Source organism: Amblyomma maculatum, chromosome 3, assembly GCF_055883805.1.
Source record: "Amblyomma maculatum isolate TAMU_Amacu chromosome 3, ASM5588380v1, whole genome shotgun sequence".
Taxonomy (NCBI): domain Eukaryota; kingdom Metazoa; phylum Arthropoda; class Arachnida; order Ixodida; family Ixodidae; genus Amblyomma; species Amblyomma maculatum.
The window spans coordinates 4,181,619-4,206,995 of NC_139346.1; the positions used below are offsets into that span (position 1 = coordinate 4,181,619).

The 25,377-nt window shown below is 50.0% G+C and overlaps 1 protein-coding gene across 1 annotated transcript; it reads right to left on the bottom strand.

Annotated features, from left to right (window-relative positions):
* Positions 1-7,950: 7,950 nt before the first annotated feature.
* Positions 7,951-24,250, bottom strand: LOC146194133 (uncharacterized). Its single transcript, XM_084596009.1, has 2 exons — positions 23,549-24,250; positions 7,951-7,992 (listed from the first exon to the last, which is right to left on the bottom strand). Exons 1-2 carry the CDS (start codon positions 24,248-24,250, stop codon positions 7,951-7,953), a joined length of 744 nt encoding a protein of 247 aa, XP_084452135.1.
* Between the last annotated feature and the right edge of the window lie 1,127 nt (positions 24,251-25,377).

Sequence of the window (25,377 nt, forward strand, 5' to 3'; positions counted from 1 at the left end):
AATGTAGTAATTTCTCAAAAAGCCAGTGTTACGCCAATGTTGGTACCAATTTTTGTCGACGTTGGGCCGGGATTGGTGCGATGTTGGTGTGCTGCCTGGGAACAGACTGGATTCCAAGTGAAGGCAAGCGTAGCAGGGGGCAGCAGAAAGTTAGGAGGATGAGATTAAATTTGCAGTGGTCAAAGGGACACAGCTGGCACAGGGCTGGGTTAATTGGAGTGATATGGGCAAGGCCTATGCCCTGCTGTGGGCATAGTCAGGCTGATGACTTTCAAAGGCACTGAGTACTGCTAATTTGCATTATGACTATTGATTACACATAATGTTTGTACAACATCCACAGCTTGCAGTACGGTGGTTTTGAAAGTGCTAAGTCATGCCAATTTCCCTTACGACTACAAATCGTGACTATGACAAGTGATGACTTTACACAATGTTTCTATAGCCTCAACGCCTCACAGCACGCTACTTTTTAAACAACTGAGGCATGCTATGTTGCATTATGACTACGAGTCATGTTGCGACTATTTGTACATCCTCCCTCCATACATGACAGCATGTTGCTTTGGAAAGCTCTACTGTTAAAGGTATGATGGGATGGAGTGTCTGACACACAGACGATATATTACGCTCATTCACCTTTTTAATTTTTTTAATTTTCCTGAGTCTCTTTGGGATGTTAAACCCCTCAAACCAACCAACCAACCGAATTTTTTTTTATTTGTGATATGCCAATACTTAGTATCGTCAAGCATTACCTTTTAATTGTGAGCATTTTGACAGCTTTAAATACCCTTTGCCACATTTTTCGAATATATCAATTGATAAATTTATCAATTAAGGACTCATTTTCTTAATTAGCATCATCAAGCCCTGACTTTACATTCTGAGGATTTTGACACTCTTGAACTCTTTTTTCAATTTTTTAATTTCTTCAACCCACCAATTATTTTTCTTAACTCATCATTGTCTATCATTACCAATAAATCATCAATACTAAACCACAAATTACCATGACAGGACTTTTTATGCAGCCCCGATTATTTCCGACACGTGGTGCAGACTACTACTACTATTGTGCCGATGGCTTTTCGTCCAAACGAGCTGTATTAGCTATCACTTAATATTCACTGCAGTGCGCAACTACAATTTCCTGCAGTTGAGCAGTGAAGGAAAAGTCTGGCCTCCGCAGTGTACGAGCGGGAACTCTCCCCTGCATGCAGAGCGCCAGTTAAGTAGGAGACCAAAATGGCATCTTTAGCTCAACTGGTAACACTGGTCTTTAGCGGGCGGCGACAAGTGCCCCTTCAAATGCCTTAAGCCGGGTGCCGTGGCGCAACATGTAGGCTCTCTAGTGGGCCACATGTTTCATATTGCGCCGCACAACAAACGTCGTCGTGCCCAGGAAACAGAGCACCGTGCTATCACCGCTGCCGACCTTGCCTCGTGTAAAACTGCAATACACTCTCGCGTTGTGCAGTAACATCATAATACACCATATGCACCTGTCACCTTGCTAACGAGAGAGACCACAGCCATGCCAGGCAGATTGCCAAAACCATTGAACGAGACTGGCCCATTGCCAAGAAGCTTACCAAGTGCGTAAACGAGCCAACATCGAAGAGGCAGCTGCGAATGTGGCTGCGGCCGATTACAACACCCGTGAAACTTGGTTTAAGGATGGCTGAATCTCTACATTTCTTTTGTGCACTATTTTTTCATCTGTTTCTCTAAAAACTAAAAACCATGCAGTTGACAATGATTTCTTTTCATTTATCAAATGGAGATGCAAAACAGTATATAATGTGACAGAACAGTGCACGAAATTTCAGTTGGGTGCCATAGCCACTGCAATACATTGTCTGTGAACATCTTACTACCACCAAGCTTCCAGCACGTCTAATGCGCTCTGCTTTGGTTTAGAGCGAAAGAAAAAAGCACCAGATTTTCTTACGCTGCTCGACTTTAAAAATTGAGCTTTTCTTTGTTTCAGAAACTGATATGCAGCACTGTCTTGCCCATGGCTTCAGACTCCTCAATGACACTAACCACCCAACTGTGCAAATTAGAAAGTTAATTAAACAGATTGGCTCGGTTTAATTTGCGGGGTTTAAAGGTATACTGAACAAATATCCAATATGAGACAGCACCACAATTGCATTCTTAAGACATGATTACACTAGTACAGACATATCATTCGGGTTAGTTTTGAGTGGATGGCTTTATTTTTTACGTTTACTAAGCGGCCGCCGGGCCCCAGGCAGCACGCTCCCGACTGATGTGAACGTCATGGCCCCACCGCCGTCGCCCCCGAACAGAGAGAGGGCCTGTGCAAGAGATGCAAGAAGCTGGGATGGGGGGGGGGGGGGGGGCAAGGCGCTTGTTGGGCGAGAGAGCGGATTGTTTTTGGCGTGCAGGTGAGAGGGCCAGCGCAGGAAATGCACAAGGCTTTCTGCAAGCTTTGCGCGCATGGAGTGTGGAATGCTGCTGACGAGGGAGGTCGAGGGGGATGCGTACGAAGGGTACGTATGGAAGGATGAGTAATGTGCGGCATGGTTGAAAGCTGAGCCCTGAGTCTGCCATCCCGTAGGAACACGAGGAGGAGTTTAAGGGTGCGTTCAACTTTATTTTAAAAAAAGAAGTCCGTCTATGTGCATCGCAAGTGCCATGGAAAAAGAAAAAATGATCAGGTGCCTTGAGCAGGTGCGATCGCTCGCGATGGGGTGGCTAGGGAGGCATGATGGAGGCGGGTAAATGTGAAATGATATCTAGGTTTGTCAGAGCTTTCGCAGGAGGCCGCTAGATGCGTGGTTTGAGAAATATTAATAAAAATACACTTCTTTTTGAGCAAACTGGTTCATTTTGGCTATAGGAAAATTTGAAACAGCGCTACCACACACAACTACAAAATATAAACCTACAAGACACAAGTGCTGACTGTTAAGAGAACAGGGTTCTTTAACGTGCACTGACACACTGACATCGCACAACAAACAAAGCACCTTTCTTTTCGCCTCTATCGAAAAGTGGCCACTGTGGCTGAGATTCAATCCTGCATCCTCGGGCATATATCATATTTGCTCGCATAATGAAAGCACCCCCAAATTTAGTCGTCAAAATTTGCACTTTTTCTGCCACATAATAAACGCGCCCCCAACTTTCGTCCTTCGCAGTCCCACAAACGGCTGCGCTGTAGCTTTCCCACTTCACTCGATCCGCCTGTTGTCACGGCAGCAGAAGCAGTAGCCGCGAGGCACCTTCTCAGCACTCTTTTCCTAAAATGCCCCCCCCCCAGCCACAATGAAACTTCCAGGAAACTTTCAATACGAAACTTTCAGGAGCCAGTGGCCAGAACGGTGGTGGGGGCACGCGGAGACAGCCAATCAACACGACGCTAAACAGTGGCATAGATACTTTTTTCTGGCAGCCATTACTGCTCCGCGACAACGTTGCTCCGACTTGCTTATGTTTATTGCGCAATATTGCGCCAAGTTTCTGCCCATCACGTTGTCCCGGGCCATGTTTGACCTTGAGCGAAGCACGCTCGGTCACCGGCAACTAATGCTTTCGCTCCACATTCAGCAGCATTGAACTCATCTATATGTGGGCTGGTAGCTTACGCTCTTGCGTTGCCTTACACTGATAGCACGGGAAATAATGGCAAAAGAAGCTTCCGCCGTTGTTATCGCAATTCGACTACCACAGTTAAACCACAACTAATGTTTTTGTGCCTTTTGCGTTTGTCCGTCTTGTGTATTGCATTTTGCCATGGGCGATGGGCCTCAATGGCACATGTCGATGCTTTCAACTCGCTTTGTGATGTAAGCAATCGTCGATTTGGGGATAGGATAGGAAATACGTTCTCTAGGAAGGTCTTGTGCTGGTAGCAGAAGAGGTCCATCTTCCGTCTTCTCACAGGGTCGATGCCTCTATTTCAGGGCTCCGCTGAGCTTCGCTGCTCGCTGGGCGTGCTGGATCAGACCGGCAATCCAGATCGCCGCTGGAGAGCCGGCTCTCCCACTGTTCCGCACTCGGGTCTTTACGAAAGCTATGGTTATTTCTACATTGCCACGTGATGTGGTATAACGAAGGTTTGCTACCGCACCATGGGCAGGTGTCCCGATATTCTTACAGTAAAATGTTGCTTAGCAGTTAGGGAATGTTCCTGTCTGCAGTCTTCGCCAGTCCACTGCCTCTCAATTGTTGTTTTAGATCCCGATGAGGCGGCGGATAGCGGATCCGTATCCCCTTATAGTAGTTCAGAATGTCTGAGTACGTAGGGCTGATTCGCTCGGGTAGATTGTCCAGTTGGGAGGAAGCTCAGCTCGTGTACCCTCGAGCTACCTCATCGGCGCGTTCGTTCCACGCATGTCGGTGTGTCCTGGCACCCAGTAGATGTGTGTGACTTGATGGGGTCGCGCTCTGGAGGAGCCTGAGCGCGGCGCGACCTATGCGGCCGTTCATGTAGTTACGGCACGCTTCTCTCGAGTCTGTAAGAATGGTAAGGGATGTGTTGCTTCGATACCCGGCTACCACCGCTAGAGCAACGGCCAGCTCCTCCCTTACGTGCAATCCCTGACTGAGGCGCTAGCTAGTTCCTTTAGGTTGGAATCAATAGCTACCGCCACTGCGCTATGTGAGCTTCCTGTATACGGAGCCGTGTCCGTGTATACCTTTGTGGATTTTGTAGCTAAATTTTGTTGTACATACTTCGCCCAAGCTGCCCTACGGGCCACATGCAACTTGGGGCCCATGTTCCGGGGAAGGGAGCTAACCTTTAGCGTCTGGCGAATCGTGTCCGGTATGCTCGCAGTACGATTCTCGATTTCCGCAGTTCCACCTAGCCCCAGTCGCCTAAGTATTAAGCAAGCGCCCCGTAGGAGCCTGCTGGAGCCTGGCTATCTGCGTGACCAGTTGGGCTTCTTTGATCTCTTCGAAGGTGTTGTGAACAACAAGAGCTAGTAGTTTTGCATTGGAGGTGTTCATTGGTAGGTGCAGGGCTGTCTTATAATCTTTGCGGATGATGATATCTGCACTTTCCACTTCTCCTTTGTTGAGGTTGAAATACTGGAGGGTGTAGCCCACGCGACTGAGTACCAGGCTGTGAACCAGGCGCAGAGTATCCCCTTCTCGCATACCGCTCCGCTACTGCGACACACGCGTGATCATCCTGGCGACCTGAGTGGTCGATTGCTTGAGAAGGCCGAGCGTATGGCCACATCGCTGATTGCTCTGGAGCCATATTCCTAAGACTCGTATCTTGTCTCGTTCGGGAAGTAGCTGTCCTTCGAGGGAGACATTGAGGGTCGATTTGGGGTCGCTACTGTCAGAACTACACTAGATGGCCACATGCAACAGCTAAAGCTTGTGAATGCATGCTTCGTAGTCGACGAAACTCTAGACCCGAGCCTTGAGGTACTCACACTACGCCTACTCGTCACTGAACGGGCCGGCAGTTCGGGGCCGCCTAATATTCCTGGCCAAGGTCATTGCTGATGACAATGGGGAACATATAAAGCATAGCTTCTTGTTTTTGTTTTTGTTTTCTTTCTAATACAGTTAAGCTACAGACAAGTGCGGCTGTTCAGGCCGTTCAGTCATCGGGTGTCAAGTTCTCGCTTGGCCTCCGATCCGACCAAAACAGATCGGACAACCGTCCGCTGATCAGTTTCATCGGCGTCGCGGGGCCGCAGAACTTCACACTACAACGATAGGCGACCGGTGGCCCTGCTGGAGTCGTCGCCTTTGTAATATGCGACAGATCAGTATGTCGATAAGCTGAGGAACCTATAACCAAGCAGCCCACTGACTGTAACCGGTCCTTATGCTGAAGAAACATGCCTTACTCTACATCGCTTTCGTGCGATAACATTTTCGTTAAGCAACATCTTCACCACTACATGAGCGACGACCACTTTGTCAATCAAAATAAAAAAAAATAGGAAGAAGAGACGTGTTTTTTGATATTGCAGCCTGCATTGCAGCAGACGACGCTCTGCTGCATATCATCTGTGACGTCACACGAGCATTTGAAAATGGCGGTCGCTCTCGGTGGGAGGAGCTTCCCAATTCCGATTTCTATCGCGTTTTTTTTGCAATATGCGAAGGGCACTAAAACTTTGCGAGTTGAATCACAGACCCGTATATTATTCATACAAGTATAAAACAGCAATACATAAAATAACCCTGCCATCGCCCTTTGAAGGTGGGTCCACACACACCGGCGGCCGCCGCGGAGAAGTACTTCCTTACATATCCCATTGAGCGCAAATCAGCGTGCACTCCTGCCGAGTATGGCTTTCTACAAGACCCCTTTCTTATCTTGCACTACTGGTCAGTGTCCGGTGTCAGCGGTACCGTCTTCTGCAGTTTGACCAACGGTGGCCGTTCTTGTCGCGGAGCAACAACTCTGCATGGAAGCTGGCACGCTTGCAAACATGCCACTGTCTTTAGCCAAGAGCCCTTTCATGATAGTCGACGGCATCTCTTGTGGTGTATAACGAATGGAATGCAAACATATCATCGGCGTGAGCACGGACTGATCATTTAAAGATATTGCTACAAAGTTTGGATTACAGGTGAGCATGAGTTACTCGTCCGCGAATCTTAAGACTTGAGATTAGCAAGAAGGGTAGTATAGTGTTTTTTTGTTTCGAGTCCTCTCGTACTCTGTTTAGGAAGTGTCAGTGCGTAACGTGCACGTGTGTTAGGCATCATCCGAGCCAGGATCGATGGCACAAAACATCAGCAAAGCAGCTCAGCACATGCAGCAGTGCAGGCTATCACCAATCCGCAGCTACACGAAAGAATCCTGCACGAAGCACGCGAGCGGCTAGGCTAGAGAGACAATCAAGTGGCCGATTCTAAAGCACCGTCCACCGTAGCTTCAATGCCAAACAAACAAGGCCTAGCCGCAGCGCTCGCGGACGGCATCTCTGCAGTAGCCTGGCGGCATCCGGTACTGCACTTAACCGATGCGAATTTGTGTACTTTCGCGATGCAGCTGAAGGCCGACATTTCTGACGCACATTCCATTTCATTATCAACACGCCGCACAAATGATCAATGCGGCAAAGACGAGACGAAAATACAGCATGCTGTTACTGCACCGTTGGTCGGTGCACGAAGGTTGACGCCGCCTATTTTAAGTGCTGCTCCTGAAACATGATCAGAAGCAGAAGTGTGCAATCGGTACGATGTTGAATCGGACCATCTCGTGCTCCTTTCGCACTCCGGCGGCAACGGACACTTTCAGTCAGACGCCACCACCTTCTCAGTTAACACAGCAAACTATAGCTTTAGGCTAAGGGGTTCCCGCATGCAGCACTCGAGCAGACTTTAGCAGCTTCCGGAAGTGTTTTCGTGACGTAGCGCGTCACGCCTGCAGCCAATGGTAGCTTGTCGGTCTTTGTAGTTGTGACGTATGTACTCACGACAGAATAGTTCCAAATTTCACCGCCACGCGAGAACCGAGCAGCCCGCAAATTTCAAAAATGCACTTTTTAAAAATGAAAAATAAAACGCTGCCTTTGTTGCAAGGAGTTGTACTTTGGGGGAACGCTCCGAAGCATTCGTTCTACACATTCAAAACGTTTATCAGTGGCTTTTCTAGCCATTTCATAGTCCCTTTAACTCCTGCCTAGTATATTGGCACCACATCATATAAACCACACTACTTCATTTTCCCCAAGGACACCCAAATACAGAAAAACTAGATTAATTGAAGGTTATTAGAGCGAGCTGTCATACTGCAGTGGGCTCAACCCTACTGATTATGAAACAATACCAGGATGAAAACCATGTGCCTGCAGAGATCCCTTCATCATTTTTACGTACCTCTCATGCAAGGAGCTGCATTCCTCTGTGGGCCGCTGCACAGCGCCGGCCAAGGCATAAAAATTCCTGGGACTGACCCATCATTTAAACCTGAGAAGCCGCACACCTTGTTGGCTAGTTTTTTTGCAGCTGTACAATGAACTGGTCATTCTGCTCCTGGAAGCAGCAGACAAGAAAAGAACAGAAGAGTACTTGAACTGTAATGGAATCTCAGCAAGTAACAGTACTTAAAGTCATGCTTTTCAGAGTTACTGTAGGCCGCACCTGTTTATAGGGCATCAAACCAACTGAAACCCTGAAATACCTGCCTACTGGGTGAAGACGTGAATGGTGAATAATTTATCCACCGTGACGCTAGCTGAAAAAACAAGATCGGGTGATGTATGGTATGGCATAGTATGGGAGTCTGACATGTTGAAGCTGCACATAGGCCAATGGGCCCATGAATGAACTATCTGAGGTCTTTTATGTACACCACACATCACACAGTCCATTTTTGCATTTTGCCTTCATCAAAATGCAGCCATAATTGCCAGCGTGGCACAGTCACAGCTTAGAGAGATTGTGCAGGATATTTACGAAACATCAGTGGCAAGGTGCACCTTTGCAAGAAGCTGTGGCTGTGCAGCTACATGGGAGTCAAATGAAAACCCAGCCGCCCCCTTATATCCGCCTTGTGCCCTCAAAAGAGCTGCAAGATTTCAAACAATCCAACAGGCATGCTCAGTGCCTTACAGGCCTGCTGTTCAAGTGCTTGCTTCACCATTGAAGCTTTTAGACCTCACCTCTCCAATAATGTGAATTACAAGCTGGCACATACAGGAACATGCAAGCTTCCTGCTGCCCGTAAAATCTAGGAATGAATACCGGGTAAGTTGTAAACGTCTTTTGAGTGGGCACTGCAAGCAAAATGGTCAATCTGGTCAAACATTTTGACTCCAGAATTTTTTTTTGCTCATAAAACTCAACTCTCTAAATGTATTGTAATGAAATATTATACCAAAAAGTGCTGCAATTTTTTTTTAACTCAGCCTTTTGCCATTTCATATATGGCGGTGGAATGATTTTATTGCACATGACTCCTTAGACACTGAAAAATGCAATAAAGCCAAAATTTTCAAAATGTGCCAGTAACAGTTTTTGAAACCGATTTCAGCAAATATGATTGCCAGTATATATACGGGCAAATTTTACCTTTACACCTCTAAGATTACTAAGCATTTAACAAAACTTAACAGCTTTATTGCACACGAAAGACATCTGCAAATATGCCAACATCTAAAATTTACTCTTTCTTCTTACTTTATATCCAAGAGACGAGCTTGATTAACTATATTAACCTGTTTAAGATAAAGATCAGAAATAAGCATAAATAGGATGCAAGGCACAGCACAGAGAGAGAGAGCCCCAAACAGAGTGAGCGTGCTACGTTCAAGAATTCAGTTCTCGTTGCTTGCCTTATCTGTGGCAATATTTACATGTGCATTTCAGAATTGGTAGCATTTCATGCATAACAAAAACCGTTTTAATTACAAAACTGCATCCTTCCTTAGGGGAACACTAAATTAATATAGCAAACTATTCAAACTGCTACACTAGACAGACAGATTGCAATAATCGATTTGTCTCTCGCCCCTCTTCATGCAAAGTCACCATCTTCGGCGTCTCCAGACTCAACGATTAAACTGGCAGTGGCCTTGTTCATTCAAAAGTAAACTAAGAAGGCGATGGATTGCAATGCATATTGCCACCTAGCGTTGCCAGATGGCGCATGACTGAGTGAAGGACGACGAAGTGTCGCTTGCGGGTTTTGCGTCTGTGCGTCTCACCGCTGTTGTATCGGAGCTAACCCCTTGCTATTCTTGATACCCTCAATCACCTTGTACGTGACATTCTGGTGGAGGTGCTGGGTAAGATCACCTATGCAAGAGTCTCCACCTGAAAGACGTCGCGCCAGCCTTGTGGCATTGGACACCCCCGTGCATCGCTCCAGCCGACGGCTCCAGGGACTGTCTCCAGAGTTTCAGCCATCACCCGCCGCCATGACATCTAGTGCTTCTGCTCAGCAGGTAACGGGCGTCGCACCGGCCTGTAACTACACCTTGCAGGCCCCTCGGGTACTGAAGTCTTTCCATGGTGACCTCTTTGAGGATGTGGAGGACTGGTTCCTTCAGTTTGAACGTGTCGCTGCTTTTAACCAATGGGACGATACTGCCAAACTAAGGAACCTCTACTTCAGCCTTGAGGATGGCGCCCGGATCTGGTTCGGGAACCGAGAGCAAATGTTAACATGGATTTCGGAAAGGATTTTCCTGCGAAACTCAGCTAGCCATTTTTCTTCATGACATGCACGCCAACCTTGACACTAACCTACAAACTCATGCCATATTCCTAGACTTCGCTAAGGCTTTCGATAAAGTACCTCATCAACGCTTGCTTCTCAAACTCTCTCAGCTGAACCTAGATCCAAGCATCATCGCATGGATTAAAGAATTCCTCACGCATCGTTCTCAGTCTGTCTTCATTAATAATCAGCCCTCCCACCCGCTTCCAGTAACCTCCGGCGTCCCGCAGGGTTCCGTTCTCGGTCCTTTGTTATTCCTTGTTTACATCAATGACCTACCCCAGCATGTATCTTGTCATATCCGTCTGTTTGCTGATGACTGCGTTATTTATCGTTCAGTCACTAACCCTTCTGACCAAGAATCCCTACAGGCTGACCCAAACCATGTGCAAAACTGGTGTTAGGACACTCAACCCTAACAAATGTAAGTATATATCTTTTCACCGCCGCCGAAATCCTTTTGTTTTCCAGTACACAATTTCTAACTCCTCTGTCGACTTCGTCCAGTCGTACAAGTACTTAGGTATCACCATTTCTAACGATTTATCCTGGCGTCTGCATGTGACTAACCTGATATCATCAGCTAATAAAACACTTGTTTTCTTGAAACGTCACCTGCGCGATGCCCCTCAACATGTAAGACTACAAGCATATATTTCACTCATCAGAACTAAACTGGAATTCGCATCGGCCATCTGGAACCCTCACCAAGCATATCTAACAAACGCCCTCGAAGCTGTGCAGAACAGGGCCACCAGATTCATTCATTCCTCGTATTCATACGACGTTAGCATATCATCTCTAAAATTGCAATCAGGTCTATCTAATCTTTCTGCTCACCGTCGCACTGCCAGTCTCGTCTTATTTCACATGTTTTTTTATTCGCCACTCAGACAAGAACCCTACATCTGCGCACCCCCGCCGCGCAGATCCCATCGCATCAGTCACCCTCTTCAAGTTTTGCGCCCACGTGCCCGTACCACTGTTTTCTCTAATTCATATTTTTGCCGAGTAGCAGCTGATTGGAACGGCCTTCCCCACGATATCGCTGCCATCACCTGCCCTGGAACATTCATGACTGCATTGAACACCTGTACTTAATAAAAACCCACCCCTTATGTAACACCCCGCAAGGGGTATTTAAGGAAAATAAAGTGATGATGTGATGTGATGAGAGCAAATGTTAACATCGTGGCGGGAATTCCGTCATCAACTGCTCGAGGTCTACACTAGCGCGGATCGTCGCGAACATGCAGAACGTGCCATTCACTCCCGCATCCAGATGCCGAATGAGTGTCCAAGCGTACGTCGAGGACATGACGCACCTCTTCAGGCGAGCCGATCCTGCCATGTCCGAGGACAAAAAGGTCAGGCGCTTGATGCAGGGTTTGAAAGAGCAAGTGTTCGCAGGCCTTGTGCGCAACCCACCGTCGACTGTAAACGGATTCCTTGCGGAGGCCGCCACAATGGAAAGGGTACAACAACAACGTGCCGCGGCTTATAACCGACCTCTCCATACTGGCACAACTGCGGAGTCATTTGCATCTTCCGAGCGGCATCCTGATGCTTTAAGGTTTAGAAACCACACATTTCTCAAACTTGCAAGCAGTATCAAGTGTGTGAACAGGTAATGCAGTATATTCAAATAAATTCAGAATTAAATTGTAGTGTTACTTTGCTACGTCGGAATTAATTTGAATCATAATACAGTAAAACCTCATTCGCCGCCTCTCGGGTCGCGTCTGCTCCGCCGGCCAGCGGGTCCTGCACTGGAAATAAGACAATATTTGTACAAGTGAAAGGCCACTGGCGTCTACTACCGGTTCACATATACCACGACCACAAGTTTCAATATTGCACAATGTGAAAAAATTTAGAAGCAAATAACATGCTCCATTTACGAGGCACCGGTGAATGCTTCCTAACGTACTGCCCACCAAAAATGTCTCACTATTATGAAGGTTGACTACGAATAAATTGTTTTACTAGTGCATTGAACTTCCGATTGAACTTACTAGTGCATTGAACGCGATGAATTTCAGCAAGGGCGGCAAGTTTATGCCTCCGAACGCAATGCTGCGTGCCACTTGAATGTTGCATCCAGCGCTTTAAAAGAATTGCTGACTACCATTCTCTCGGCGGACACTGCACCATCAATCAACTGGCTGGGAAATAGATATTGTTACGAGGCACGTCGAGATGTTAGGAGGCGATGGTACGTCGTAGCCGCAACAGTTCACCGTCAGGGACACACTGTCATGACGCTGGGACAAAGTCGACCCGGCCTTCACTTGGTAGCGTGCAGAGACTCCGGGTTGATAAAGGATTGAATCTTCGAAGTTGGTAAAATATATAAAAGCAGGTTTATTGGCACTTTGAGAAAACTTATTTACATGAAAAAAGGGTATATCAGCAAAATGGCCAGCGTTAAGAGTTCATAGCGAGAAGCGTCTGGATGAGCCGTTTACCCAGGGCTCAGAGCGTCATTTCGTGCTCTGCAACGTCCTTAAAACCCCCTATGTCCAGCCGCTCTCTGAAGATGCTGACCAACCAGTTACAGGGCACGCCCCTCAGATATCGGCATCCAATCGAACACATCACTGCACTGATGGTCTGATGCACTGACTGGTCCGGTATTGTTTCGTTGGGCGTGGTCACTTGTTGGCGGGTACAGCTTGGGAACGGCAAGGAGGTACATTTCTATTCTTCTGCAAAGATCCGATATCGTGGTTCCGGCAAGTGGATTTCCTTCTCAGAAACCCAAGTGCACGTGCGCGCCACATACTGCTCCCAGCATTGTCCTTTCCGGCAATTGCAAATCTTTCCTGCATTCCCGGGAATTCCTGTAATGGCCGTATTCGTCATGCTCCTTTCTTGTCCTGTACGTCAGCGGACGTGTCACTCTGTCGTCTCCTTTAGACAGTAGGCATTCCTCACTTGACAATAGCGTTTCCAACAGGAAGGGTGAACAACTGAACAAAAGCACATCCGGCTACTTCTCACGGGGCGACGTTTCTTTGTATTTTTCTTGACGTTCCCTTGACAGGGCCAATTTGGCATTTGCAGTGTCTCGACAAAGCAAAGCAGGCTCACACAAAAAGATTCATGGAAACAGGCTCACTTAGAGCCCTTGCACCAACAGCACATATCCACAGCACTATCCATGTCCACAGGTGAACAATAGTGCGCGCAAGTGCGGACAATGCACGGTCATAACAACACTCACAGGAGAACCAGACGTAGCTGCAGTGTGGTCTTTCTCCACTAGCCCAGCACTTCGTCATCGTGTCTTTCACTGCGTACCGTAACAATACCCCCCCCTCCCGCGGAAGGAGCACAGTCCCGGTGCGTAGACTACACAGGTGAGCGCGAGATATAAGGTTTGAGACGGGCGACATGCACGACTTCTGGATGATGGTTTGCAGGAGAGTGGCGGCTCACAGGGATAATCTCGTTCGTCACGTCGGTAAGTTGCCGCAAGACCTGGTAAAGACCCACGTAGCGGGGCAGAAGTTTCTCGCACATGCCTACACGTCGAGCAGGGAGCCAGAGGAGTACGAGGGAGCCAGGAGGGTAGTAGGCGTCACGGTGCTGGAGATCGTAACGGTGCTTTTGAGAATGCTGGGACGCACGAAGCCGGTCTCGAGTAATATGACGGGCGGCATCAGCGCGGGCGATGGCATCAGAAGCGTAACTGCAGGAGGAATCGTCAAGAGGCAGTAAGGTGTCGAAGGGAAGTAGAGGGTCGCGGCCGAAGAGTAGATAAAAGGGAGAGTATCCGGCGGTATCATGCCGTGAAGAGGTATAAGCGAATGTTATGAAATGTTAAGAGATGTCCCAGTCATGGTGACGGTCAGAAACATACATTGACATCATATCGGTCAGGGTACGATTAAGGCGCTCAGTAAGACCGTTCGTTTGTGGATGGTAGGCCGTTGTGAAGTTGTGGCGCGTAGCGCATGAGCGCAGAATGTCATTAACAACTTTAGAAAGGAAGCAGCGACCGCGATCGGTGAGCAGTTGATGAGGAGCACCATGAAGCAAGATGATGTCATGCAAAAGAAAGTCTGCAACGTCGGAGGCACAGCTGGTGGGGATAACTCTTGTTATGGCATACCGGGTGGAGTAATCGGTCGCTGCGGCAATCCATTTGTTCCCTGAAGTGGATGTGGGAAATGGCCCAAGCAGGTCGAGACCAACTCGAGAAAAGGGCTCAGTGTGAACTGCGAGTGGTTGCAGGGGCCCACTAGGGTGAAGAGACGGGGTCTTCCTGCGCTGGCACAGCTCACAGGCGGCGACGTAGCGACGAACAGAGCGGTAGAGGTGAGGCCAGTAGAATCGCCGTCGAACATTGTCGTATGTGCGGGACACTCCTAGGTGCCCTGCTGTAGGAGCATCATGAAGGTTCGCAAGAACAGCAGAGCGTAGATGTGTCGGGACAACAAGCAAAAGGTCTACACCATCTGGGCGCATATTGCGTTGGTATAATGTGTTATTAAGCAGCACAAACATACTGATGGGCGGATCGGTGCTGTCGTTGCGCAGGTGATCAATAACGGGGCGCAGGGAAGGATCACGACTCTGTTCGACGCCGATGTGGAGAAAGTTCGAAATGGACAAAACGTAGTCATCAGCAGTATTGTCAGGAAGTTCAGGAGGGTCAACGGGGTGGCGGGACAAGCAGTCGGTGTCTTGATGTAGGCGGCCTGACTTGCACACAACAGTAAACGTGTATTCTTGCAAGGCCCAGCGACCTAAGCGGCCACTAGGGTCCTTAAGTGATGACAACCAACACAAGGCATGATGGTCCATCACTACGCTGAAGGGCCACCCAAACAAATAAGGGCGGAATTTGGTCAACGCCCAAACAAGTGCATGGCATTCGCGCTCCGTAATGGAATAATTGCGCTCTGACTGAGATAGAAGGCGGCTGGCATAGGCAATCACACGAGAGTAGCCGTGCTGGTACTCGGCAAGGATGGCGCCAATACCATGTCCGCTAGCGTCGGTGCGCAGTTTTGTAGGCGCAGACGGGTCGAAGTGCGCCAGTACAGGAGGAGCGGTGAGCGCGGAAATGAGCGTTGTGAAGGCCTGAGCTTGTTCACGGCTCCACGAGAAATTCACGTTTTTCTGCAAAAGGGAGGTAAAGGGACGCGCTAGGTCAGCGAAGTTCCGAATGAAGCGAAGTAGATGCAGAGCCCGAGAAAACTTCGCACATCACTTGTATTACGTGGTGTAGGGAACTCGCGGACTGCACGAACTTTATCAGGGTCGGGCTGCACACCATTTTCGTCAACCAAATGTCCCAGGATTTTGATCTGGCGGCAGCCGAAGCTGCATATTTTTTGTGTTCAGTTGAAGACCGGCGCGGCGAAAGACTGCCAGTATCGTAGAAAGCCGTTCAAGGTGACTTGTGAACGTGGGAGAGAAAACGACAACGTCATCTAAGTAGCATAAGCATGTTGTCCACTTGAAGCCACGGAGAAGCGAGTCCATCATGCGCTCGAAGGTCGCAGGAGCGTTACAGGCCAAATGGCATGACCTTGAATTGGTATAGTCCGTCAGGGGTGACAAATGCGGTTTTCTCTCGATCCCGTTCGTCGACAGCTATTTGCCAGTAGCCGGAACGCATGTCGATCGAGGAAAAATAGCTGGCACCATGCAAGCAGTCGAGGGCGTCGTCAATTCTCGGGAGCGGATAAACGTCCTTTTTAGTGATCTGATTGAGGTGGCGGTAATCTACACAGAATCTCCAAGTTTGATCTTTCTTTTTGACTAAAACTACAGGAGACGCCCAGGGACTGCAGGAAGGCTCAATAATATTATTTGTCAACATCTTGTCGACCTCCTGTATCACGTGGCGCTCAGCAAGAGAGACTCGATAAGGCCTTCTGTGAATAGGGCTGGCATCACCAGTATTGATGCGATGGGTAACGACAGATGTCTGGGCCAAAGGTCGGTCGCCAAAATCAAAAATGTCGCTGTACGAAAACAAAAGGCCGGAGAGAGCCATGGCTTGCTGAGGTGTCAAATCCGGTGCTATCATGGGAGTAAAAAGGGTCGAACGAGAAGCTAATACGGGGGGTTCAGACAGAGGCACAGGCTTGAGGGCAGAAACTTCGCAGTCAGCCAACGGAAGCAAGTCAGCGAGTGCAATGCCACGGGGCAAAACTTGGACAGAGCGGCTAAAGTTAAGGACGGGAATAGATAGATGGATTTATTGAAAGGAAAAGGCAGAGAGGTTTGCCCGAATAATTCAAATCTGACGGGAAGATAGGTTCTGTTATCCGTGACGGTCAGGACAGTGTGAGGGAGTATGACGTTACGGTGGAGAACAACATCGGTGATCGGACAAGTGACGTATGTACCATCAGGAATAGCAGGAAACGGGGCCAAAGGAACATACATGGCAGCTTCGGGCGGTAGGCGAACAACTCGACGGAGCAGAGGCGTGGCTTGATATCTGTGCGGTCGGAGCAGAAAGGCATGTCTAAGCGAAGGAGGTCACTTGAACAATCAATCAGGGCAGAGTGCGCCGTTAAAAAGTCGATGCCGAGGATCACATCGTGAGGGAAGCGGTCGATTAGAGTGAAGAGCACAGGGGTAGTTCGACCACAAATGCTCACGCGCGCAGTGCAAAGTCCCACGACGGCAGCGACGCCTCCATCGACGACACGAACGGCTTATGAAGAGGCGGGTGTGACAACTTTTTTGAGTCGGCGGCGAAACGAAGAGCTGGGGACGGAAATTTGGGCACCAGTGTCAATGAGGGCGGTAACAGGCACACCATCTAGAAGATTGCGGCGATGAGCGAGGGTCAGCAGAGGATTTTCGGGCCGGGTCGTCAATGCAGCTGCACCTCCGGGAGCTGCATTGATCAGTTTTCCGGGAGCGGGCCAGAGACGTGAGGGGACGAGGAACGGTGAGGTAGGGGCGAGCAGGAACGGCGTGTCTGGGGAGACGGCGATCGGCTGGACATGCGCGGGGATGGCGAGTTAAAGTCACGAGAGGGCGTATCACGGAGAGAGGTTGGGTGTGGTCAGTAGGCGGTGCTGCGATCATGATAGTAGCGAGGTCGAGGTGGCGGAACCCAACGGCTGCAGCAATGGCGAGAAATGTGGCCGGCACGTGAGCACTTGAAGCAGATGGGTCGGTTGTCCAAGGTCCGCCATTCTTCTGGGTTGCGGTAGCATCGGGTAGATTCGGGGTATCGCGTCAGGGAGGGCGCAGTCGGAGCCGCAGCAGCTACCACCTGAACGGTGGGCTGGACAGATGGCTGTGCGGACGGCTGACCAGAGCTGAGGCTTACGCTCGCATTAAGGCCCACGTTCGCGAATTCTTGGCGAACGACAGCTTGGATCAGTGCTATAGTAGCATCCGCCGGCTGAGGTGTGAATGCGACTTGGGCCTTTGCCTCCAGCTCTCTGCGAACGATCCTGGTCAAGTTTGGCTCATGGGACGGCTGCTGAAATGTTGACAGATCTTTGCACGAAGACGTAGCAACTGTGTTTGGCAAGCGGTCGAAGCGGGGAGCAATACGACGATGTTTAGCTTGCTCAAACTGCCGGCATATCTCGAGGACGGAGTCGACCGTCGTACAATCTTTGCAAAATAGAAGGTTAAAAGCGTCGTCAGCAATGCCCTTTAAGATGTGGCCCACCTTGTCACACTCGGGCATGGCGCTGTTCACTTTGCGGCTTAGAGCTAGTACGCCTTGTATGTACGATAGATATGATTTGGTCGACGACTTTGCTCGCGATACCAGGTCCTTTTTAGCGCTGAGCTTGCGTCCGATCGGCTTGCAAAAGAGATCCCGAAGCTTCTCTATGCACATGTCCCAGGATGTTAGATCTACGTGCGTCTCGAACCAGACGCGCGCTGTACCAGCCAGGTAGAAAATGACATTTGCAAGCATCAACGTTGCGTCCCATCGGTTGTGCTTACTGACTCGTTCGTACATAGCGAGCCAGTCTTCGACGTCGATGTCATCGGTGCCGGAAAAGGTTCCCGGATCACGAGGCTGTGCAACGACGACAGTGGGCGCTGGTTGTGCCTCTGTAGAGGTAGCTGCGTCGGACTGCATATTGCTAGCACCAAGTTGGCGGCCACAACGGAGATCCAGCTTGTGGTATTGGTGTCTCACCCAGCACCTCCACCAAGATGTTACCAGGCACGTCGAGATGTTAGGAGGCGATATTACGTCGTAGCCGGAACAGTTCACCGTCAGGGACACACTGTCATGACGCTGGGACAAAGTCGACCCGACCTTCACTTGGTAGCGTGCAGAGACTCCGGGTTGATAAAGGATTGAATCTTCGAAGTTGGTAAAATATATAAAAGCAGGTGTAATGGCACGTTTAGAAAACTTATTTACATCAAAAAAGGGTATATCAGCAAAATGGCCAGCGTTAAGAGTTCATAGCGAGAAGCGTCTGGATGAGCCGTTTACTCAGGGCTCAGAGCGTCATTTCGTGCTCTGCAACGTCCTTAAAACCCCCTATGTCCAGCCCCTCTCTGAAGATGCTGACCAACCAGTTACAGGGCACGCCCCTCAGATATCGGCATCCAATCGAACACATCACTGCACTGATGGTCTGATGCACTGACTGGTCCGGTATTGTTTCGTTGGGCGTGGTCACTTGTTGGCGGGTAGAGCTTGGGAACGGCAAGGAGGTACATTTCTATTCTTCTGCAAAGATCCGATATGGTGGTTCCGGCAAGTGGATTTCCTTCTCAGAAACCCAAGCGCACGTGCGTGCCACATACTGCTCCCAGCATTGTCCCTTTCCGGCAATTTCAAATCTTTCCCGCATTCCCGGGAATTCCTGTAATGGCCATATTCGTCATGCTCCTTTCTTGTCCTGTACGTCAGCGGACGTGTCACTCTGTCGTCTCCTTTGGACAGTAGGCATTCCTGACTTGACAATAGCGTTTCCAACAGGAAGGGTGAACAACTGAACAAAAGCACATCCGGCTACTTCTCACGGGGCGACGTTTCTTTGTATTTTTCTTGACGTTCCCTTGACAGCGCCAACTTGGCATTTGCAGGGTCTCGACAAAGCAAAGCAGGCTCACACAAAAAGATTCATGGAAACAGGCTCACTTAGAGCCCTTGCACCAACAGCACATATCCACAGCACATATCCATGTCCACAGGTGAACAATAGTGCGCGCAAGTGCGGACCATGCACGGTCATAACAACACTCACAGGAGAACCAGACGTAGCTGCAGCGTGGTCTTTCTCCACTAGCCCAGCACTTCGTCATCGTCTCTTTCACTGCGTACCGTAACAATACCCCCCCCTCCCGCGGAAGGAGCACAGTCCCGGTGCGTAGACTACACAGGTGAGCGCGAGATATAAGGTTTGAGACGGGCGACATGCACGACTTCTGGATGATGGTTTGCAGGAGAGTGGCGGTTCACAGGTATAATCTCGTTCGTCACGTCGGTAAGTTGCCGCAAGACCTGGTAAAGGCCCACGTAGCGGGGCAGAAGTTTCTCGCACATGCCTACACGTCGAGCAGGGAGCCAGAGGAGTACGAGGGAGCCAGGAGGGTAGTAGGCGTCACGGTGCTGGAGATCGTAACGGTGCTTTTGAGAATGCTGGGACGCACGAAGCCGGTCTCGAGTAATATGACGGGCGGCATCAGCGCGGGCGATGGCATCAGAAGCGTAACTGCAGGAGGAATCGTCAAGAGGCAGTAAGGTGTCGAAGGGAAGTAGAGGGTCGCGGCCGAAGAATAGATAAAAGGGAGAGTATCCGGCGGTATCATGCCGTGAAGAGGTATAAGCAAATGTTATGAAATGTAAAGAGATGTCCCAGTCACGGTGACGGTCAGAAACATACATTGACATCATATCGGTCAGGGTACGATTAAGGCGCTCAGTAAGACCGTTCGTTTGTGGATGGTAGGCCGTTGTGAAGTTGTGGCGCGTAGCGCATGAGCGCAGAATGTCATTAACAACTTTAGAAAGGAAGCAGCGACCGCGATCGGTGAGCAGTTGACGAGGAGCACCATGAAGCAAGATGATGTCATGCAAAAGAAAGTCTGCAACGTCGGAGGCACAGCTGGTGGGGATAGCTCTGGTTATGGCATACCGGGTGGCGTAATCGGTCGCTGCGGCAATCCATTTGTTCCCTGAAGTGGATGTGGGAAATGGCCCAAGCAGGTCGAGACCAACTCGAGAAAAGGGCTCAGTTTTAACTGCGAGTGGTTGCAGGGGCCCACTAGGGTGAAGAGACGGGGTCTTCCTGCGCTGGCACAGCTCACAGGCGGCGACGTAGCGACGAACAGAGCGGTAGAGGCGAGGCCAGTAGAATCGCCGTCGAACATTGTCGTATGTGCGGGACACTCCTAGGTGCCCTGCTGTAGGAGCATCATGAAGGTTCGCAAGAACAGCAGAGCGTAGATGTGTCGGGACAACAAGCAAAAGGTCTATACCATCTGGGCGAATATTGCGTCGGTATAATGTGTTATTAAGCAGCACTAACATACTGATGGGCGGATCGGTGCTGTCGTTGCGCAGGTGATCAATAATGGGGCGCAGGGAAGGATCACGACTCTGTTCGACGCCGATGTGGAGAAAGTTCGAAATGAACAAAACGTAGTCATCAGCAGTATTGTCAGGAAGTTCAGGAGGGTCAACGGGGTGGCGGGACAAGCAGTCGGTGTCTTGTTGTAGGCGGCCTGACTTGCACACAACAGTAAACGTGTATTCTTGCAAGGCCCAGCGACCTAAGTGGCCACTAGGGTCCTTAAGTGATGATAACCAACACAAGGCATGATGGTCCGTCACTACGCTGAAGGGCCACCCAAACAAATAAGGGCGGAATTTGGTCAACGCCCAAACAAGTGCAAGGCATTCGCGCTCCGTAATGGAATAATTGCGCTCGGACTGAGATAGAAGGCGGCTGGCATAGGCAATCAAACGAGAGTAGCCGTGCTGGTACTCGGCAAGGATGGCGCCAATACCATGTCCGCTAGCGTCGGTGCGCAGTTCTGTAGGCGCAGACGGGTCGAAGTGCGCCAGTACAGGAGGAGCGGTGAGCGCGGAAATGAGCGTTGTGAAGGCCTGATCTTGTTCACGGCTCCACGAGAAATTCACGTTTTTCTGCAAAAGGGAGGTAAAGGGACGTGCTAGGTCAGCGAAGTTCCGAATGAAGCGACGGAAGTAGGTGCAGAGCCCGAGAAAACTTCGCACATCACTTGTATTACGTGGTGTAGGGAACTCGCGGACTGCACGAACTTTATCAGGGTCGGGCTGCACACCATTTTCGTCAACCAAATGTCCCAGGATTTTGATCTGGCGGCAGCCGAAGCTGCATATTTTTTGTGTTCAGTTGAAGACCGGCGCGGCGAAAGACTGCCAGTATCGTAGAAAGCCGTTCAAGGTGACTTGTGAACGTGGGAGAGAAAATGACAACGTCATCTAAGTAGCATAAGCACGTTGTCCACTTGAAGCCACGGAGAAGCGAGTCCATCATGCGCTAGAAGGTCGCAGGAGCGTTACAGGCCAAATGGCATGACCTTGAATTGGTATAGTCCGTCAGGGGTGACAAATGCGGTTTTCTCTCGATCCCGTTCGTCGACAGCTATTTGCCAGTAGCCGGAACGCATGTCGATCGAGGAAAAATAGCTGGCACCATGCAAGCAGTCGAGGGCGTCGTCAATTCTCGGGAGCGGATAAACGTCCTTTTTAGTGATCTGATTGAGGTGGCGGTAATCTACACAGAATCTCCAAGTTTGAGCTTTCTTTTTGACTAAAACTACAGGAGACGCCCAGGGACTGCAGGAAGGCTCAATAATATTATTTGTCAACATCTTGTCGACCTCCTGTATCACGTGGCGCTCAGCAAGAGAGACTCGATAAGGCCTTCTGGGAATAGGGCTGGCATCACCAGTATTGATGCGATGGGTAACGACAGATGTCTGGGCCAAAGGTCGGTCGCCAAAATCAAAAATGTCGCTGTACGAAAACAAAAGGCCGGAGAGAGCCCTGGCTTGCTGAGGTGTCAAATCCGGTGCTATCATGGGAGTAAAAAGGGTCGAACGAGAAGCTAATACGGGGGGTTCAGACAGAGGCACAGGCTTGAGGGCAGAAACTTCGCAGTCAGCCAACGGAAGCAAGTCAGCGAGTGCAATGCCACGGGGCAAAACTTGGACAGAGCGGCTAAAGTTAAGGACGGGAATAGATAGATGGATTTATTGAAAGGAAAAGGCAGAGAGGTTTGCCCGAATAATTCAAATCTGACGGGAAGATAGGTTCTGTTATCCGTGACGGTCAGGACAGTGTGAGGGAGTATGACGTTACGGTGGAGAACAACATCGGTGATCGGACAAGTGACGTATGTACCATCAGGAATAGCAGGAAACGGGGCCAAAGGAACATACATGGCAGCTTCGGGCGGTAGGCGAACAACTCGACGGAGCAGAGGCGTGGCTTGATATCTGTGCGGTCGGAGCAGAAAGGCATGTCTAAGCGAAGGAGGTCACTTGAACAATCAATCAGGGCAGAGTGCGCCGTTAAAAAGTCGATGCCGAGGATCACATCGTGAGGGAAGAGGTCGATTAGAGTGAAGAGCACAGGGGTAGTTCGACCACAAATGCTCACGCGCGCAGTGCAAAGTCCCACGACGGCAGCGACGCCTCCATCGACGACACGAACGGCTTGTGAAGAGGCGGGTGTGACAACTTTTTTGAGTCGGCGGCGAAACGAAGAGCTGAGGACGGAAATTTGGGCACCAGTGTCAATGAGGGCGGTAACAGGCACACCATCTAGAAGATTGCGGCGATGAGCGAGGGTCAGCAGAGGATTTTCGGGCCGGGTCGTCAATGCAGCTCCACCTCCGGGAGCTGCATTGATCAGTTTTCCGGGAGCGGGCCAGAGACGTGAGGGGACGAGGAACGGTGAGGTAGGGGCGAGCAGGAACGGCGTGTCTGGGGAGACGGCGATCGGCTGGACATGCGCGGGGATGGCGAGTTAAAGTCACGAGAGGGCGTATCACGGAGAGAGGTTGGGTGTGGTCAGTAGGCGGTGCTGCGATCATGATAGTAGCGAGGTCGAGGTGGCGGAACCCAACGGCTGCAGCAATGGCGAGAAATGTGGCCGGCACGTGAGCACTTGAAGCAGATGGATCGGTTGTCCAAGGTCCGCCATTCTTCTGGGTTGCGGTAGCATCGGGTAGATTCGGGGTATCGCGTCAGGGAGGGCGCAGTCGGAGCCGCAGCAGCTACCACCTGAACGGTGGGCTGGACAGATGGCTGTGCGGACGGCTGACCAGAGCTGAGGCTTACGCTCGCATTAAGGCCCACGTTCGCGAATTCTTGGCGAACGACAGCTTGGATCAGTGCTATAGTAGCATTTGCCGGCTGAGGTGTGAATGCGACTTGGGCCTTTGCCTCCATCTCTCTGCGAACGATCCTGGTCAAGTTTGGCTCATGGGACGGCTGCTGAAATGTTGACAGATCTTTGCACGAAGACGTAGCAACTGTGTTTGGCAAGCGGTCGAAGCGGGGAGCAATACGACGATGTTTAGCTTGCTCAAACCGCCGGCATATCTCGAGGACGGAGTCGACCGTCGTACAATCTTTGCAAAATAGAAGGTTAAAAGCGTCGTCAGCAATGCCCTTTAAGATGTGGCCCACCTTGTCACACTCGGGCATGGCGCTGTTCACTTTGCGGCTTAGAGCTAGTACGCTTTGTATGTACGATAGATATGATTTGGTCGACGACTTTGCTCGCGATACCAGGTCCTTTTTAGCGCTGAGCTTGCGTCCGATCGGCTTGCCAAAGAGATCCCGAAGCTTCTCTTTGCACATGTCCCGGGATGTTAGATCTACGTGCGTCTCGAACCAGACGCGCGCTGTACCAGCCAGGTAGAAAATGACATTTGCAAGCATCAACGTTGCGTCCCATCGGTTGTGCTTACTGACTCGTTCGTACATAGCGAGCCAGTCTTCGACGTCGATGTCATCGGTGCCGGAAAAGGTTCCCGGATCACGAGGCTGTGCAACGACGACAGTGGGCGCTGGTTGTGCCTCTGTAGAGGTAGCTGCGTCGGACTGCATATTGCTAGCACCAAGTTGGCGGCCACAACGGAGATCCAGCTTGTGGTATTGGTGTCTCACCCAGCACCTCCACCAAGATGTTACCAGGCACGTCGAGATGTTAGGAGGCGATGGTACGTCGTAGCCGGAACAGTTCACCGTCAGGGACACACTGTCATGACGCTGGGACAAAGTCGACCCGACCTTCACTTGGTAGCGTGCAGAGACTCCGGGTTGATAAAGGATTGAATCTTCGAAGTTGGTAAAATATATAAAAGCAGGTGTAATGGCACTTTTAGAAAACTTATTTACATCAAAAAAGGGTATATCAGCAAAATGGCCAGCGTTAAGAGTTCATAGCGAGAAGCGTCTGGATGAGCCGTTTACTCAGGGCTCAGAGCGTCATTTCGTGCTCTGCAACGTCCTTAAAACCCCCTATGTCCAGCCCCTCTCTGAAGATGCTGACCAACCAGTTACAGGGCACGCCCCTCAGATATCGGCATCCAATCGAACACATCACTGCACTGATGGTCTGATGCACTGACTGGTCCGGTATTGTTTCGTTGGGCGTGGTCACTTGTTGGCGGGTAGAGCTTGGGAACAGCAAGGAGGTACATTTCTATTCTTCTGCAAAGATCCGATATGGTGGTTCCGGCAAGTGGATTTCCTTCTCAGAAACCCAAGCGCACGTGCGTGCCACATACTGCTCCCAGCATTGTCCCTTTCCGGCAATTTCAAATCTTTCCTGCATTCCCGGGAATTCCTGTAATGGCCATATTCGTCATGCTCCTTTCTTGTCCTGTACGTCAGCGGACGTGTCACTCTGTCGTCTCCTTTGGACAGTAGGCATTCCTGACTTGACAATAGCGTTTCCAACAGGAAGGGTGAACAACTGAACAAAAGCACATCCGGCTACTTCTCACGGGGCGACGTTTCTTTGTATTTTTCTTGACGTTCCCTTGACAGGGCCAACTTGGCATTTGCAGGGTCTCGACAAAGCAAAGCAGGCTCACACAAAAAGATTCATGGAAACAGGCTCACTTAGAGCCCTTGCACCAACAGCACATATCCACAGCACATATCCATGTCCACAGGTGAACAATAGTGCGCGCAAGTGCGGACCATGCACGGTCATAACAACACTCACA

Bases quoted from the DNA above. Each gene is read 5' to 3' on its own strand.
- LOC146194133 (XM_084596009.1), bottom strand. From the start codon at position 24,250: ATGCAGTCCGACGCAGCTACCTCTACAGAGGCACAACCAGCGCCCACT. The intron at 7,993-23,548 runs GCAAATGCTACT...TGCTGCTTCCAG, and splicing joins TCGCATTCACACCTCAGCCG to GAGCAGAATGACCAGTTCAT.